Genomic DNA, 17,379 nt, shown 5'->3' on the forward strand with positions numbered 1-17,379 from the left:
TCTTGCAAAGTATTATTACTTATACTACTATCTCAGCTGCTGAGATGCAAACTTCCTTAGTGAGTATTGCATATTTTTGGAGGAGAGGAAAAGGTAGTGGTGTCAACAACATGTAGGTCAAAGAAAAAAAAATGATTTACAAGGGGAATTTCATGAATGCAGTGCATAGTACAGGCTCAACTGACAGTTTACGTTACTCCTTATTCTTCCTATCACGCCTGTAACTGCAGATGTCACCAGGAGCTAAATCCCAATCTGATCACAGTATATTTGAGTTTGAGTCTCCTGCACCATGCTGTCTCAGGATTGATTCCTGCTTGTCTCTCTGCTGCTGTATTTTCGCCCCCCTTGCACTTGGTGCACTGTTCCCCCTAGCACTTCAGCTATCCCTTATATAAAGGTGTTACAATGTCCACCATTTGAATGAAGTAGGAATTCAAGAACAAAGCCTGCCAGACTAGTCTGATCTCATTTTTTGATCAGGTCACCTCCCTTGTAGACTGTGGGAATGCTGTGGACATAATGTATCTCGACTTTAGCAAAGCTTTCAACAAAGTGCCCCATGATATCCTGATTAGCAAATTAGCTCAAAGTGGCCTAGATGAAGCAACGATCAGGTAGATCCACAGTTGGCTACAGAATTGGACTCAAAGAGTGCTTATCAATGGGATCTTCTCAAACTGGGGAGAGGTAACGAGCAGGGTTCCGCAGGGCTCAGTCCTGGGCCCAGTGCTCTTCAACATTTTTATGAATGCCTTGGAGGAGGAGGTGCAGGGAACGCTAATCGAGTTTGCCGATGACACAAAAATGGGTGGGATAGCTAATACCCTGGAAGACAGAAACAAAATTCAAAGTGATCTTGATAGGCTGGAGCACTGGGCTGAAAACAACAGAATGAAATTTAATAGGGATAAATGCATTATCCCTAAGTTCTGCACCTAGGAAAAAGAAACTAAATGCACAATTACAAGATAGGGGATACTTGGCTCAACAATACTACAAGCGAGAAAGATCATGGAATTGTGGTAGATCACAAGCTGAATATGAGCCAACCATGTGATGTGGCTGTAAAAAAGGCAAATGCTATTTTGGGCTGCATTAATAGAAGCATAGCTTCCGCATCCAGGGAAGTACTAGTTCCTTTCTACTCAGCGCTGGTTAGGCGTCATCTGGAGTACTGTATCCAGTTCTGGGCACCGCACTTTAAGAAGGATGCAGACAAATTGGAGAGGGTTCAGAGGAGGGCAGTGAAGAAGATCAGGGCATTGGAAACAAAGCCCTATGAAGAGAGACTGAAAGAACTGGGCATGTTTAGCCTTGAGAAGAGAAGACTGAGGGGAGATATGATAGCACTCTTCCAGTCCTTGAAAGGTTGTCACAGAGAGGAAGGCCAGGATCTCTTCTCAATACCCCAGAGTACAGGATGCAGAATAAAGGGCTCAAGTTACAGGAAGCCATATTCCAGCTGAACATCAGGAAACACTTCCTGAACTGTTAAACCAATACAACAACGGAACCAATTACCTAGGGAGGTAGTAGGCTCTCCCACACTGGAGGCATTCAAGATGAAGCTGGACAGCTGTCAGATATGCTTTGACTTGGTTTCCTGCATGGAGCAGGGGGTTGGACTCCATGGTCTTGTAGGCCCCTTCCAACCCTACTATTCTTTGATTCTATGAACCTAACAGTTTAGTTGCTGATGATTACATATAATCAATTAAAGAAGACAACAGTCCCTACCTGCAAGCTTACAATCTAAAAAGACATAACATGCCAGGAAAAAATAATAGGGGGGGGGGAATAATTTACCTTCTCTCTGTACTTAGAGCTAATTTTCAAATAGAAACTTGCTGACTCTGCATGCATAGAAACAAAGGATATTCATCTAGATTGGTATTTTGTAAGTTTGCTAGTGGCCAGAATGCCACCCAACCAGGTGTTGAATTTCTGCTTAAATGGAAGGTGCTATGGAATTTATCATTTCACAATGCCCAGGTACTGTTTGTCCTTTTCTTTCCACCTCAATGGCTTGTGACAGATTAAAATATATAATTTTATCCTCCAAACTGTGTGAGGTAGGTTAGACTATGATTGATCAAAGGCCAATGAGCTGAACAAGAATTTAACCTGGATTTTGTATATTCACAGTCTGTTCCCTCACACTACACTGTTTTTTCAGCAATGCTACATGGGAATAATTGATTGCACCCTTCACCCCCGCCATGGATTGTAATGAAAGTGCTGTAACAATGAAATCTCACAAGACTTACTGAAATCACCCCCTTGGCCTTGCTGTCTCTGTCACCTGCCATTTTTCTTGTTTTAATTCTGCTGCTACTTGCTTCCAGGGTTTGACCCTCTCTTGGACTCAGCTTACTTTTCTAATTATGGAGAAAATGTGTTTGTTTTATTTATTTAGCTAAAGCGTTTCTATCTTGCTCTTCAGTCCAAAAGACTCCCAGAGCAGCTTACAAGAATCAACAATCCGGCAGCCCCTGCCCTCAGGCCCACAATCTAAAACGTCACAAGACACAAGGAAAGGGATTGGGAGGAGGGGTCATGGGGGAAGCATGATGGTGATGCTTGAAATTCTTTCGAGTTCAAGCCTAATCTGTTTCTTCTCCCAGTCACGCAGAGCAAGATGTTTCCTCAGACACCCTTCTGATGGAAATTGCTGCAGAGACGGAAGCAGGGAGGGCTGCTGCTGCTACCGAGGGCTAGGTGGGGGCAGCTCTCAAAGTTGCTTTCTGCTTCTTCTCCCGTCCCCTCGGGGCAAAACGTGTCGAGAGGGACGCACACAGTTTTGACTTGTTAAATTGTGGGCAAGCACGAGTTTTCGTCACACAAAGTGATTGGAACACAGGCTGGTCTATGCCCTTAAGGAGCAGGATTAATTCTCAGTAACCGAAGTTCAGTCCCCACCCCAAGTATGTCCCTGAGGGTGCCCCTTTATTATTTTCATTATGTATTACATTATTTTAAATCCCACCCTTTATCCATGAAGCTCAGGGCAGCCTTTTTGCCGCACTCCGGTTATTCTCGCAACAACCCTGTGAGGTAGGCTAGGCAGAGGGAGCGAATGGTTCGTTCACGGCTATCGAGGACAGCAAAACAGTATTGGGGACACCTTTAGGATAAAGGCAAAGCCTTCCCACCGTCCCCGACTCAGCGGCTCAGCCATTTCTCGGCGACAACGATCCTGCGGGGCGGACCGAGGCGCGCACAGCGCTCGCCTCTCCTTCCCCCGTTTCCTGAACAAGCCCCCTCGCCCCACCTTGCCCCGGCACGCGTTCTCGCCCTTTCCCGGGGCCCCGGTCACACCGGCAGGGAGCGGGTAGCGTGTGTGAATGACCTCGAGCAACGAAATGTCTGGCGGCGATAGCGAATCATGTCCTTCAATGTGAGCGCTTGCAAAGAAAAAGCTGCGTGGGGGGAGGGCAACGGGGTTCCTCCTGCTCGGCCGGGCGGGCCTGCGTTACGAACAGCCGCAGGCGGCGGTGCCCAGATTAGTGTCCCGCTGCACACGGGCTGCAGGGGAAACATGGAGAGCCGAGGGAGGGCTTGGGAGCGGGGGGAGGCGGTGTGCGCGCCCCACGCTCGCGGCTTCCCGCTTGGGCCCGCCTCCCTGCAGCCGTCGCCCGCTTCCTTCCAGCCGTTTTCGCGGCACTGCTGACCGCTCTGGAGCCGGCCGTCCTTCTGCGCCCCCCCCCCCCGGGACTATCGTCTCCCGCTGTCCGGAGAGACCCCCGGCTGCTCCGGAGCAGCTTTGTGGGGAAAGACCTCATGGCTTGCAGGCTGGAGCGTGCAAGAGAGGCGGTGGGACAACTTTGAGGAGGGGGAATTGGGAAGGGAGAGGAAAGGGGGAAGGAGTTGGTGTTGCTGAGCTCCGTGGAGGGAGGCGGTTACAGGGGACTGAGGAGCTCCTGAGAATGTGCCCCCAACTCCGCCACAACTTGTTGCTGCTTCAGTCACAAAGCCATGAAATGTGCCTCTTCTCTCTTCCAGCTGCCAGCGGGCCTGGGCCCAGTCCGTGCCCTGTACCAGGAGCTGAGCCAGTTTCCCTCTGTAGCTTATGCCAGTGTAGGAGTTGGATTTGCTGTTTGTGGGGGCGCCAAGTGCCTGCCCCTCTATACGGGTGAGCCAGTTGCAGTCTGTTCCTTGCGCCCCCTCTCCCAGGCCCCCATGGTGAGGAGGGAGGGTGTCGCTTCAAAATAGCATGTGTTATGTGGGCACAATTGAGGGGGTGGGCTGATGATCTGTGTGCAGGAATCTTGCTTTCTGAATGCTTCAGTGCTTTCTTTAAGAATAAAAAAACCCTCACACACACAGAGTAAGGAGTCTGAAATACTTACTCAGCGTTTTGCAAACAAACTGACAGACAGGAGGATTCACACACTGAGGAATAGACAACTAGTCTCCTGGATAAATGTAATGCTTAGAAGAATAGTTCTGCAGCAACATTGCCAGTACACTGTTTAACTTGCTGAAGGATAGATGAGGTTCCTCAGGTTCCTACTTTGGTGACTGTCCTGAGCAAAAGGAAAAAAAGGTTTGAAAAAGGTCATAGGTGCAAAACTGGCATATGTAAGGAGGTTATATGCATGCTTGTGTGTGGCTCTTGTTGAGTGGTTTTTAAAAAAATGTCAAACCAACATTCTTGTTGGTCAGTCAGTTTAACCATTCTACAAACATTTATATGCAAGTACCCCCTGTTCTGGACAGTCAGACTTCAAGCCAGAGCTTGTTAAAAGATGGAGCTGTGATGGCCTTCCATCTGAACTCTGCCACAGAGAGTGGTTGACTTAAGACAGCCACTTACTTAGCAGTTGATGAGAACAGTATTGGATTGGTCCTGGCCCATGCCAGTTTCATCGCTAGGATTAGAGGCATCAGGGCAGAAAATGGAGTTGCCTTTTAACATCCTGCCTCTGTTGCAGCCTTTTGTTAGTCAAATGGAAGAGAAGTTGACCCAGTCTTCCAGAAACTCACACATGTATTATAATTATATGCACTGCAAATAGCTGACTTCACTGTGTAAGAATAACACTATTCCAGCCTATACATCTCAAATTTGCAGTTTCTTCCAAACTAAAAGATGGTGTGTAATTTATAAAAAGAAAAACAATTATCACATATGCTGAAAACAAAAGAAGCAATTGGCTTCACCTTTTCTATATGATAAAGAAACTTGCGTATAATGTCATGTTAAGAGCCAAATGTTAAGGGTACCATGGAGTCTTATGACAAGACTCCATAGCTAAGAAACAATTTGGTATCAGACCTTTTTGGGGGAACTGGTCCTGTGGTAAAAGAGCTGAAGGGTAGAAAATACATGCTATAGGAGAAAGGGATGAGGAGTACCAGCTTCAGAAGATGGTATTTCTGTGCCAGAGATACGTGGCTCGGCACTCCCTCTATTTTCCCAGTTTGGCTGCCTTGGCTTGTTTTTTTCTGCCTCATCTTTTACCTCTTCCCATTCTCTACCTTTCCTTTCATTGGATTTCTGCACATAAGTCACTTTTCCACTCTCAGCAGCCCAAATGAAGAATATTTTATTTATTTATTTACATTTCTATACCACCCAATGGTTGAAGGTCTCTGGGTAGATATTATTTATTTATTTGCATTTCTATACCGCCCTATAGCTGAAGCTCTCAGGGCGGCTTACATAATAAAAACAAATACAATAAAACCAATGGTAAGAAAAAATATGTTTTGAAAGTTTTTAAAAGTAGCAACAATAATTAAAATCTTGAAAGAGGTAACTGTCCAAATATTAAAATATAATTGTGGGTGGAGACCAATAACCTCTTGTTTCATTATTGCATGTTTATTTATTCTTTATTTATTTCATTTCTATACTGCCCAAGCTGTCTGGGCGGTTCACAAAAAATTAGAACAGCAGAGTGCAGCATAAAAAATATAAACTATGAAAGCTTAAAACCACAATATAACAGTACAACCAAAATAAAACCTAGCAGCAATGCAGAGTTTTAAAATACAGATTTAAAACACCAAAGCTAAAAGATTAGGAAGCTCAAATGCTAAAATACTGGGTGAAATATTCTTCTCGTCTCCTGGCTTTCTGTTTCAGTTCTACCTGGAGGGAGCAATCCTGTGGCCGCTAGACAGTGGCTAAACGGCCATAGGATATGCTGTTTTCCAGGAACTGACCTCGGAGCTCATGCTTCGAGGTCAGTTCCTGGAAAACCGACCTCCCTCCACCTCCGTGCTGCCTCGGAGGCAGTGCGGAACAGCCCAATCCTCCGCAGTTGCAAGAGGAGCGTGGAATGGCTGGAAAGGGGCGTGTTTGGGGGCATTCTGGGGTCGGGAGAGCGTAGCTGCCTGTATGACACATCCTATGTATCATAAAGCATCCTCCCTCCCTGCTCCATGCTCCCACAGCTAGACAGCTGCAATCGGCTGTCTAGCTGAAAAAGCAGGGCAGGAGAAGCACCAAGGGAACGATCCCCTCTGTGCTTCTCCTGCCTTGCTTTGGATAGGCGATTGCCTCCAAGTTCGGCGGCAGCTGCCTGTCTAGATAGGATTGTGCCCTAAATTAATGAAAATCTGTCAGATTTGGGGTGTACTGTGACTGGTTTCCTATTTTTTAGTGTGCCTTCTTACCTAGTTACTATGTATAAATTGGACCTGAACTCAGATATAAATTTTGTAAAGCTTATTTAACTACTAAAAAAATCAAACAATCAAATATAATTTAGAAAGTAATGTAACATGTCAAGAAATTCACATATAAGATAGCATCAAAGTTTAAATGACTTAGGGCGCAATCCTATGGCCGCTAGTCAGCGGCTAGACAGCCATAGGACTGGTCAGTTCCCCACGGTCCAAGGTTGGTTCTCGGAGCGCCAACCTCCACCTCCTCCACTGCCTTGTAGAGAGCGTGGATTGACCCCACGGGGGAAACGGGGTGTTCCTGGGGGCGGGCTGGGGCGGGGAGGTTGGAAGTGCCGGTACAACACTTCCTATGTGTCTCCCAGCCTCCCCACCGTGCGCTCCAAAGTCCCACAGCTAGATAGCTGAAATCAGCTGTCTAGCCGTGAAAGCAGGGCGGCACAAGCACGGAGGAGATGCACTCCTCTCCACTCCTCCTGCTCTGCAGTGAATAGGCGGTTGCCCCCGGGTTCAGAGGTGACTGTCGATCCCCATAGGATTGCTCCCTCCGCTGAACAAAGGAAACTGTTCAGAATGTTATTGTATATTATTAACATATGTAGTGTATGTTACAATGTTGAAGTGTATGAAATACTTAAACTGCAATCCTATGGATGTTTACTAAAAGTAAGCCCCACTGAATTCTAGGTGCTTACTTCCAGGTAAATGTGTATAGGATTGCAGCTTTAATACATCAAGAAAACAGATTCAGTCTGCAATCCTATACTCACTTACCTGGAAATAAGCCCTATTGAATTCAGTGGGACTTAACTTCTGAGTAGGCAGGTAGAGGATATATAGGATTGCACTATAAAAGTCTTAATGGAATTAAACTTGTCATACCTGCTGCCAACAGATTTAACAAGTGCAGTTATCCTGGAGGAGCTGCTCCCCATTGTTTTATCCTGGATTCTACTGGCCAAATCTACAAATCCTCTTGAAAAATACCTGACCTGGACATATGAGGACATCTGTTACCTTACAATATCATCCCAGGGTTCTGATACTGTTTTCTTTCTTTTTGATCCCTTGTCTGATTTCATAAATGTGGCAAAATCCAAGTATTGCTTTGCCTCCTGAAGCTTCCTCCTTCTGGATATATTACATCAACTTCAGGTGCTGAACCACTAGCTGACCAAAGCTGAAACCTCTATAAGAGCAATTCTTTAAGTCTATATCAGTTTCAACTCACCAAAGAGAGATATTCTTAGCTTTAATGATGAATCTCCCTTAAAGTTACATGTCAGTGAAGCCTGTTCCTGCTGTCCTTGCCTTGACTAGAATCCCATAGATATTGCTATAATCCTCTCCAAAATATCCCAAATGTAGCTAAATGGCAGTATTCCCCACCTCCACAAATTCTTGAAGCCTTCTGCCAATTTTACATTTGCTGTTTTACTGCTCTGTCCTAGTATTATCAACGAGGGTGGAAAGCCAAACCTTTGGGCTGCTGCCTAAAGCTGCAATCCTAAGCTTACATACTTAGAAGTCAGAATCAGGCTGCAAAACAGCCAAGAATCTCACAGCCTAATTTTTATCTAATGCTAGCACATGTTTTACAACTATATTTTGCTTGTAGAATATTGACTGTTTTTGTTACTCAGTTTAAAAACTTCTCTATATGCTAGATTTTTAAGATGACAGCTGTACTTATATATGACCACTAGACAAGCGTGTGTGTGTGTGTGTGTGTTGTATAACATAGTACAGAACTGTACCTCTTGAAATTAAGGTTTCAGCAATTCTTTAGTGAGAACTCCTCATTCATTCTGCTTGTTTGCCATTTCAGTACTGATGAGCGACACTTTCACTAAATGTAGAGTGTATACTTATCTCTAACAAACTGCTATCTCTCTAATTAACTCTAGCATAACACTTTTTGTGTCACTCAATTTTCTTTCCAGATCAGGTGTTCTTTCTTCTTGTAATACTATAGTCAGCCTCCATTTCTGAACTCTGATAAGCTTACTCATCTACCTTCGAGTAGAATCAATCTGTCTTGGTTTTCTTGATTCTGTGTTTTCCCCACATACCTGCATGCGGCAGTATCAACCAATTAGTTCAGAGCTAGCAGTATTACGCTCTAGGCTGGGAGGTTCCTGAGCTCACAAACTCAAGTAGCGTAAGTTCTCTCACCTTAAATTTCCTCCTTTCCTGCAGAGTGGTGCCAGCCTGACCTGGAGCGCTGTCAGCAGCTGCAGTTCAGTCGTCAGTATATCCTGCATCATGATGGCAAAGCAGTTGTCTCAGTTACTCCGGTTGGTGTGCCAGCTGAGATCCGAGACCAGTACGTAGAACATCTCGCTGCCCTGGCACTCATAATCATGTTCAAGCTGAGGTTGGATTGCACCTAACTTGGCACAAGACAGAACAGAAACCAGAATAAGGATGATCTGCTTTCTGAGGAATGGGGACACATGAGGATAGGGCATATTAAAGGTTGGTGCTTTGAGGTGGCATCATATTTTCCTTCCATACACATACACTTGCATGTCGTACTAGCCCAGTAACCATCAACTGGAAGTAGCATCAGTTCGCCAAAGCAGCAGCCTGAAGTCCTTCAGTCAGAGGTGGTGGGGATCATAGGACTGCATATGTGACAAACATGTGCTGTCTTCCCTGAGCTATAGCCTTTTCCCAGGTTAGAGGGTTTTCCTTAAAGCAGACGGAAAGCAATGGGCTTTGCCCCTTTGGGTGCATTCAGATTATGCTTTTATAATGAAATCAGCCTGCTTTGCCCCTTCGTTTCTCTGGTTAAAATACCTTGGAACTGGCTCTGCTGCTCATGCTGTCCCCTCCTGTCTCTTGTGCCACAGACTGCTGATCAGAGTGTCACCTACTGGGAGGCACAAGGCTGTTCTCACTCACCACTTGGAAATGGGGCAGAAACAGGAGGTGCTGGAGGTAAAATGGTATATCTGCGTGAGACAGCAGAGTGCATACTATCTGGATGCTAGGGCAATATCCTGCCATCATCACAGAGTTGGGGTAGTGTTTGCAGCACTGTACAATGAAATTATTTATGTAGATATAGCAGGGATGGTGCTGCTGTAGCCTGATTTGTGCAGTAGTCAAAGCTGGTTACTACAGGCCTTGTGGTATAAGGGAAGAATTAGATATTGCCCTTTTTAAACATGAAAGCTGAGATTCAGGCTCAGTGGGGATGAATGAAGAATGCCAGACATTTGAAAGTAGGGAACATCGCTGTAGGAAATCTGCATGTGTGGAGGATGTCTGATAGGACCAAAATGATAGGACTAATTTCACAATGGTTTTACCGGGCACATAACTCATGCCTGGCCACAGCCAGCAGTAATTATAATTATTCTCCTAAAGCACATCATTTGTTGGCATTAACCATTCTGGCTGTGGTTGATGGAAGTTGAAATCCAACTACATATGGAGGGCCACAGATTTCCCCATCCCTGTCATAAAGAGACCCAGTAGAGATTCAGACCTTGATTGGGAAAATAATCTGAAGTGGCTTCTTATAATGTAGGTGTTGCTATCCCTCACCTTCCTGGAGCACCTTCAGCTCTCCCATCTTTTTCAGTCACAGCAGGGGACCAGGGAGGAAAGAAGATGTGGGGTGTGAGGGAATGTGGCAGACCTGTTGATTACTCAGCCTAGGAATGTGGTGGTGGCTATTGCCCTGTACTGATTTCTGTGTCCCAGCAGGTCTGGAGCAACCGTGGGAGGGTAAGAAATGTCAACCTCACATCGCTGGATAAACATGGCAGAGTATACACAGATGGTAAGGGCAGTTGCAGTGGGCTTGGCTGCATGCTGCTCTTTGCAGGCAGAGCAAGTGGTGCTCCCTCCGTCCTGTGTACTCTGCTCTCTACCAGCATAGCACTTGTCCATGCTCCTCCTTCCTCTTAACATCCTCTCCCCAATGCCAAAAGAGAGTTTCCCCAATTGTTCAGTGCTATGTGCTTGCCCCCTCCTTGTCATTTCAGACTTCCCTGGCTCTCACTGCAACCTGGAGGTCCAGGAGCACCCCACATTTTCAAATCTTCATGACAAAACTCCCATTTTGGCCAGGACCTTGGGTCACAAAGCCCTGCTTCTAGTACTAACTCCAACTATAACACTGCTGATCAGATTGCACTGTCAGTCTTGTCTGGATTTAGTCTCACAGTGGAGTCCTATGCATGTCCACACAGAAGTAAATCCCATTGAGTTCAGTGAGATTTACTTCATCCTAAAAGCCCTAATCCAGGTGAGCCTCATCCTGTTCCCCTCTATAGCCAGATACTATGGGTACTTCCAGATGGAGGGTTCCTAGCACTAACAATGAAAAGGCATTGTGCAGCTATTCCATCCTTTGTTCCTTAACAGATTTTCTACACTAAGGAAAAGATGGAAGAAATGGTGGGAAAACACAGGAGGCTTATTAGTGGTAGGAAAACAGTGGTGGGAAAGGAGGGTCGATGTCTGGACCCCCTGTAAAATGTTCTGAATCAGGCAGAGCAGTGACAATAAAAGGCTCATCTGGAAGCACCCTAAGTAACAGGCTTGGGTTGGATGAAAATCCAAGAGACTGCTGTGTGCCATCAACATGTTTGATGCATCTACTGCATGCTTCCATATGAGCTTCCCCAGTGGCATTGCATATCTTAGAGGGGATACAGGATTTGCTTGTTAGACCCTTGGAAACAATGAGTAGCTACCCATCATCACCTTTTCAGGCTTCCCTATATAGAAAGAGCAGCAAACCACTCTAGAGCAGTCTTATAAATCTCCATGGGTCCTAGGCTGGCATCACCAACATGTTGTGATCAGTAGTACTGAAAGGTGTAGACGATCTAATAGTTTCAGTAAGGTGCAGTATTCCCTGTTCATCTCTCTATATAGTGATAATCAACCATGGCCACAGGCATTGTCATTCATTGTTGTATCTAAGGCAAATATTACAATATAATGTGTAAAGTCACTCTAAACCTGGGAGACCTCAACACAACCTCAGAGATGGTTGCTTCTTCAACAGGGCCATTTAGTTCTTCTGAGGTACTGCTCTTCTGCAGTTATCTGAAAGTGGAATCAAAACTGGCTGTTTTTATAAATCAGCACGATTATTCCCTTTCCTCTGATTGATCCTGCACAGACTTACCAGCCAGAGCCATCTGAGCAAACACTGGCCCAGATGCATCATCCAGGCAAATCACTGTGATGTACATAGGCTTTGTTGGTGAAGGTGTTCTCCACATGCTCAGAGACACATTTCTCTCCTGCCAACATGCAAGTGCAAAGGTAAAACTATCACATGCTGCATAATATCTGGGAAACATGGGGCCAAGAGTCCCGAGAGCTACCTAAAACAGATTTTGAAGGTGAGGATACTTGTGAGGTGCAACTGAATGCAAACCCTGGAGCTGGTACTTTCTTCCAGCAGTAAAATAAAAATGACCTATCTGTATAATGTGAAAACTATGCTATGTGTTTGAGAAGTGTTTCCCAATACTAGATATGCACAGCTACAGAATATGAGCAGCTGTGTCTGGAAGAAATGCTAGGCTTGGCAAATTGTCTTCGTTTAACTGTGTGTGTGTGTGTGTGTGTGTGTGTTGCTCACACATACCCTTTCACATATTTCTGGCTGTAAAAACATTCTGGAGCAGAACACCAGTGAAATTTAGCCAAATTTGAATATGCTGCACAATTTAAAACACAGTCTACGTTACTTTAGATTTCTCCTTGGCTTCACTCAGAAGCATGCCAGGTTTCAGTTAGCAAATCCTGAGCTCTTTACAAAATAGCAAGCATAAGCATCTGTGCTGAAGGAGAGCTTGCTTTTGAGGCAAAAATGAACTCTCTCATCTAACTCCTCAAGCACAGCAGGATTATCTTGGGATGATAATAATTAATAACATAGCTGCTCTCTGTCCACAACAACTGTATATTAGGGTCTCAACAGACACAGCTGTTGTCATTTTCTAAGAGCAGGAGCTGCTGTCTCTTATTCTGAAATGTTCATTGCCCTCAATAGCTTTGGGGAAGATAGTCAATCAGTCAGTCAGTCAATCAATCAAACTATTACTCATAGTTGTGTGGTCAGTATTGTGAGCTCCTGACCTTCTCCACTTGCATTCTGTTTTGGTGAGGTGGGTCAGTATAGGGACAGTCATTACCTATTTCCCCATCTATCCTTCTGCCACCAGGGCAGTTTGGATGCTTTGCCTGGTCCAGCTCAGAAATACAGATCCTGTATGTTGCGGAGAGAAGACACCCCAAAAGACAACCACTTTTTCCTCAAGGCAGGTCCCCCAAAGGAGAGAAGCCAGCTGAAACAAGAAAGGTATCTCCTTTATTATTTATCATTCAAATAATTGTACTGTGCCAAATGCTTTACAATCTTTATCTTGCTGATCTTAAACTTGGGAGGCAGGTCAAACAAAGCTACATATTCCAAATTTCTCAGAGCAAAACAGCCTAAACAGATATATTTGTTTTACATTAAATGAGCCAGGAATTCATAAAATACTGAGGAAGCCATATTAGCAAGCCAGACTTTCATGAGGTCTGGTGGCATGCCCTGCTAAAGAATGTTTTTGAAACACTGACTTCTGTTTAATTCAGGATACACAAGTTTAAAATAACTTGCCACTCACAGGAGAAAATTCAGTGCATGCACTGCATCCTAGCAAAGTTGCAAGATCCAAACTCCAAGCATTATCATATTGTGCTATTGTTCCCCGGGTACGGCTGTAAAAGTACAGAGTCGGTAGATACCAGGCACTACACAAACTATACATAATGAATAGATTAGCCCTGTGCCTCTCATATGCGAAGAGTTACAAGATATGGACTTGTCTTAGAGATACTGATTTGCCTAAGGCCTCTTAGAGAAGAGTTAGATAGCTTTGTCCGAATCCTCTTTCTCCTCTGTTCCCGGTTAGTAATAAGACTGTAGTTAGTCTGTGCTGAGGGGAATACACTCCACATGCACAGAGGCACACATTCTGCCAAAAGACTCGGCTCTGACATTGGAAATAGGTTCTAGAGCTAAGGAATCTATGTTCAGTGCCACATTCCCTCATCATGATAACCCAGAAAGACTGAGGCTCTCCCTTGCACTGTATGCCTACTGTAGAAAGGACTGTTGCAACCCCAAGGCCTCTCTCTTTCCATAAAGGCTAAACTACATAAAATTCACATTGAACTTCTCTATGTAGTTGCAGTCTACTGGCAGGTTGTCTGCAGCAAGCCCTGGTGCGTGGAGAAAGCCTGCACATGACATTCAGGTTTCCTGTGTCTGTCTCATGGAGAACTGCAGTTACTCTTTTTCCTCTGATTTTGTCCTAGGAGGAGCAGTTTGTTTACTACGACAACTGGGGAGAGGCACTGGGCGATAAGAGTGTTCCTGTCTTGTGCATGCTGAATGTTGAAACCTGCGAGGTTTCAGTGCTAGAGGGCATCCCGGGGCACGTCTCCCCTGGGCAGGTTAGTGCAATGCAGAATTGGAACTTAATGGGACATTACTGCAGCCTGGCAGAGATCACAGGCATTTCAGAGTAACAGAGAGAAACGGGGTTTAAAATAGATTGGGAGGAGAGAGGCTCTGACCCAGTTCTACTGGTCATGAATTATTACATGTTTTTTGGTTACAGAAGATTGAACAAAATGACATGTTCGGTGGCCCTGGGTCCTACAGACTGTTCTGGGCTCTCAGGACTCCACTTCCATCACATTTCTTGTACGTTTTACAAGTTCAGTGCTTCTCTGAGCCTTGTCTTTTTTAATCAATTCTTTATTGTTTTTCAACAAAACAAGCAAACAAAAGAACAACAGAATTGTTAAAAATCACTAACGTTGCTACATAGTTTAAAGATCTCAGTTTCAATTATTACAACATTCTAAAAAAAGAAAAAATATACATAAACTACAATAAAAGCAGACCAAGTATCCATATGTAGGTCGAGCCTTGTCTTTGAATTGGGGTCCAGTGTTGGACTGAACAGAGAGTCAGACATGTGACCTACGGTCAGGACCAGAAATAGTGGAACAAGGATAACTGTTTGGGCAGTTGGCCTCTGTACACCACCACACTGAAGTTGAAAGGAAACACACCCAGATAGGAGCAAAGTCAGGACTTTCAGCTGTAATTCAAGGGGTTTGACAAAAGTGGGGACTAACCATTCAGGAAGGACAGCCAGTGGCATACACACACACCCATCGTTGGTGGCTCATAAGTAATGGAACAAACCAACATCATTTTAAACTTAAGGATCGCCTGTAATACCTGGATGAAAATCCTTTGCAGTCAATGACTGCCTGAAGTCTGGAACCCATGGACATGACCAAATGCTGAGTTTCCTCCCTCAGGATGCTTTGCCAGGCCTTTACTGCAGCTGCCTTCAGCTGCTGCTTGTTTGTGGGACTTTCTGCCTTCAGTCTTGTCTTCAGTAAGTGAAAAGCATGCTCTATTGGGTTGAGATCAGGTGACTGACTTGGCCATTGAAGAACATCCCACTTCTTTGCCTGGAGAAACTCTTGGGTAGCTTTTGCTGTATGTTTTGGGTTATTATCCATCTGCAGTATGAAGTGGCATCCTATCAGTTTGGCAGCATTCAGCTGAATCTGAGCAGAAAGTATAGCCCTTTACACTTCAGAATTCATCCTGCTGCTTTTATCAGCAGTCAGGTCATCAATAAACACCAGTGACCTGGTTCCATTGGCAGCCATACATGCCCATGCCATAACACTGCATCCACCATGGTTGACAGATGATGTGGTATGCTTTGTATCATGAGCTGTTCCTTTCCTTCTCCATACTTTTCTCTTCCCATCATCCTGGTACAAGTTAATCTTGGTTTCATCAGTCCAAAGAATCTTATTCCAGACCTGGGCAGGCTTTTTTAGGTGTTTGCTGGCAAAGGCTAATCTGGCCTGTCTGTTCTTGAGCATTACCAGTGGTTTCCACCTTTTTGTGAAGCCTCTGTATTTACATTCATAAAGCCGTCTCTTGACTGTAGATGTTGACATTGACATGCCTACCTCCGCAAGAGCGTTCTTGACCTGGCTAGATGTTGTGAAAGGTTCCTCTTCACCATGAGCAGAATTCTGCAGTCATCCACTTTAGTTGTCTTCCGTGGTCTTCCAGGCCTTTTGCTGTCGCTGAGCTTGCCAGTTAATTCCTTCTTTTTCAGGATGTTCCAAACTGTTGTGTTGGCCACTCCCACTGTTTTTGCTATCTCTCTGATGGGTTTATTTTGTTTCCTCAGCCTAATGATGGCCTCCTTCACTCGCATGGACACCTCTTTGGACCTCATGTTGGGAGTTCCAGTGAACAGCTACCAAATGCAAATGTAACACTCAGAACCACCTCCAGGCCTTTTCTCTGCTTGATTGGTCATGGGGTACCCAGGAAACAGGCCACACCTGGCCATGCAGCTGCTTGTCAGCCATTCCTTCCGTTACTTATGAGCCACCAAGGATGTGTGTGTGTGTATGCCACACTTCCTGAGTGGTTAGTGCCCCACTTTTGTCAAACCCCTTGAATTACAGCTGACAGTCCTGACTTCGCTCCCATCTGGGTGTGTTTCCTTTCAACTTCAGTGTGGTGGTGTACGGAGGCCAACTGCCAAAACAGTTATCCTTGTTCCAATATTTCTGGCCCTGACTGTGTATTCTCACAACAGGTGCTGTGAATGCACAAAGCCAGCTTTCCCTAACTCAGAAAGATAGAAAAAACCGTTTCTCTAAATTCCAAACTCATTGCCGGTTGCAGCTGATAATCTGTTTGGAACAGGATGCTATCACATCAGCTCCCTGCACAAATGTAAAAGTTCCCTGCTATGAGTGCTTCCAGATGGAGGCTCCTAGCACTACCAATCAAAAGACATTGTGGAGCAATTCCATATTTCCTTCCTTAACAGAATTTCTGTGGTAAGAAAAACAGTGGAAGAGGTAAACGCAGGAGAGTTACAAATTGAAGTCATTGGGTATTTCCAGTCAAGGCGTTTATTGCACCATTGCCCTGCCTCATTCATAGTCTCCCACTTGTAACTTTCCCTGTTTTCCCCCACTGCTTTCCCCATCTTTTTCCTTACAGCAGAAAATCCACTGAGGAAAAATACGGAATAGCTGTACAAGATGCCTTCTAACTGGTAGCACTAGTAGCCCTTTGTCTGGAAGTACTCGTCATCATCTAGACCCTCCATAAAATTATGTGAATGAGGCAGGGTGATTACGCAACAAAAGCCTCTAGAAGCACCCATTGTGTTTACTGCAAGCAGCACCCTTGGTGGTGGTGGTGGTGGGGAGCCAGGGTGTGTATGGAATGTTCAATGAGAAACCGGGCCCCTAGTCCAGATCAGGAAGTCAGGGCAGCCCTTAGCTGCTTTTCCTTCAAAATAAAAGTGACAGCTCTAAGGACACTTTTTAAAAAGTGTTGTTAATGTCATACGTAGTTTGATCTTCATGCGACGCTTCAACTCAACTACACACACAGCCTTAACCTTCTAAAGGGAGCGCATCATTATTTCAGTCCACTGGTAGTGGATATGAGGGGCATGTGCATTCATGCAAGGTCAGCTCAAGCATGAGAGGCTGGCATTTAGCAGGAGAATGCTGGAGAAAATGCTACTTTCCCCATCCCATCTCCTCTCCTTTCCACAGGTAGAGATGCATATCTCCCATGTTATTTGCTTGCAAATGCTTCTAACCAAGAAGAAGTCTGTAAATCACTCCTTGGGGAGTTGC

General features: G+C 44.9%; 1 protein-coding gene across 10 annotated transcripts in view; it reads left to right on the forward strand.

The window, feature by feature from the left end:
• The first annotated feature begins 86 nt into the window (after positions 1-86).
• The window catches only part of LOC146354710 (acylamino-acid-releasing enzyme-like), a 44,074-nt gene continuing 26,781 nt past the window's right edge, over positions 87-17,379 (forward strand). For 4 of the 10 annotated variants that reach the window (XR_014788469.1, XM_084839604.1, XM_084839607.1 and 1 more), the window contains exons 1-7: positions 3,418-3,816; positions 4,006-4,135; positions 8,836-8,962; positions 9,492-9,579; positions 10,354-10,429; positions 12,837-12,973; positions 13,981-14,118. Coding sequence is in view for 9 of the 10 variants with exons in the window: in XM_084839604.1 (XP_084695730.1) it covers positions 3,784-3,816; positions 4,006-4,135; positions 8,836-8,962; positions 9,492-9,579; positions 10,354-10,429; positions 12,837-12,973; positions 13,981-14,118 (729 nt within the window). In the remaining variant the exon portion in view is untranslated. The other 6 variants (XM_084839608.1, XM_084839609.1, XM_084839613.1 and 3 more) reach the window with 6 other exon arrangements.

The sequence above is a fragment of the Heloderma suspectum genome, chromosome 2 (assembly GCF_057233095.1).
Source record: "Heloderma suspectum isolate Gila_16-S chromosome 2, 16-S_ref, whole genome shotgun sequence".
Lineage (NCBI taxonomy): Eukaryota > Metazoa > Chordata > Lepidosauria > Squamata > Helodermatidae > Heloderma > Heloderma suspectum.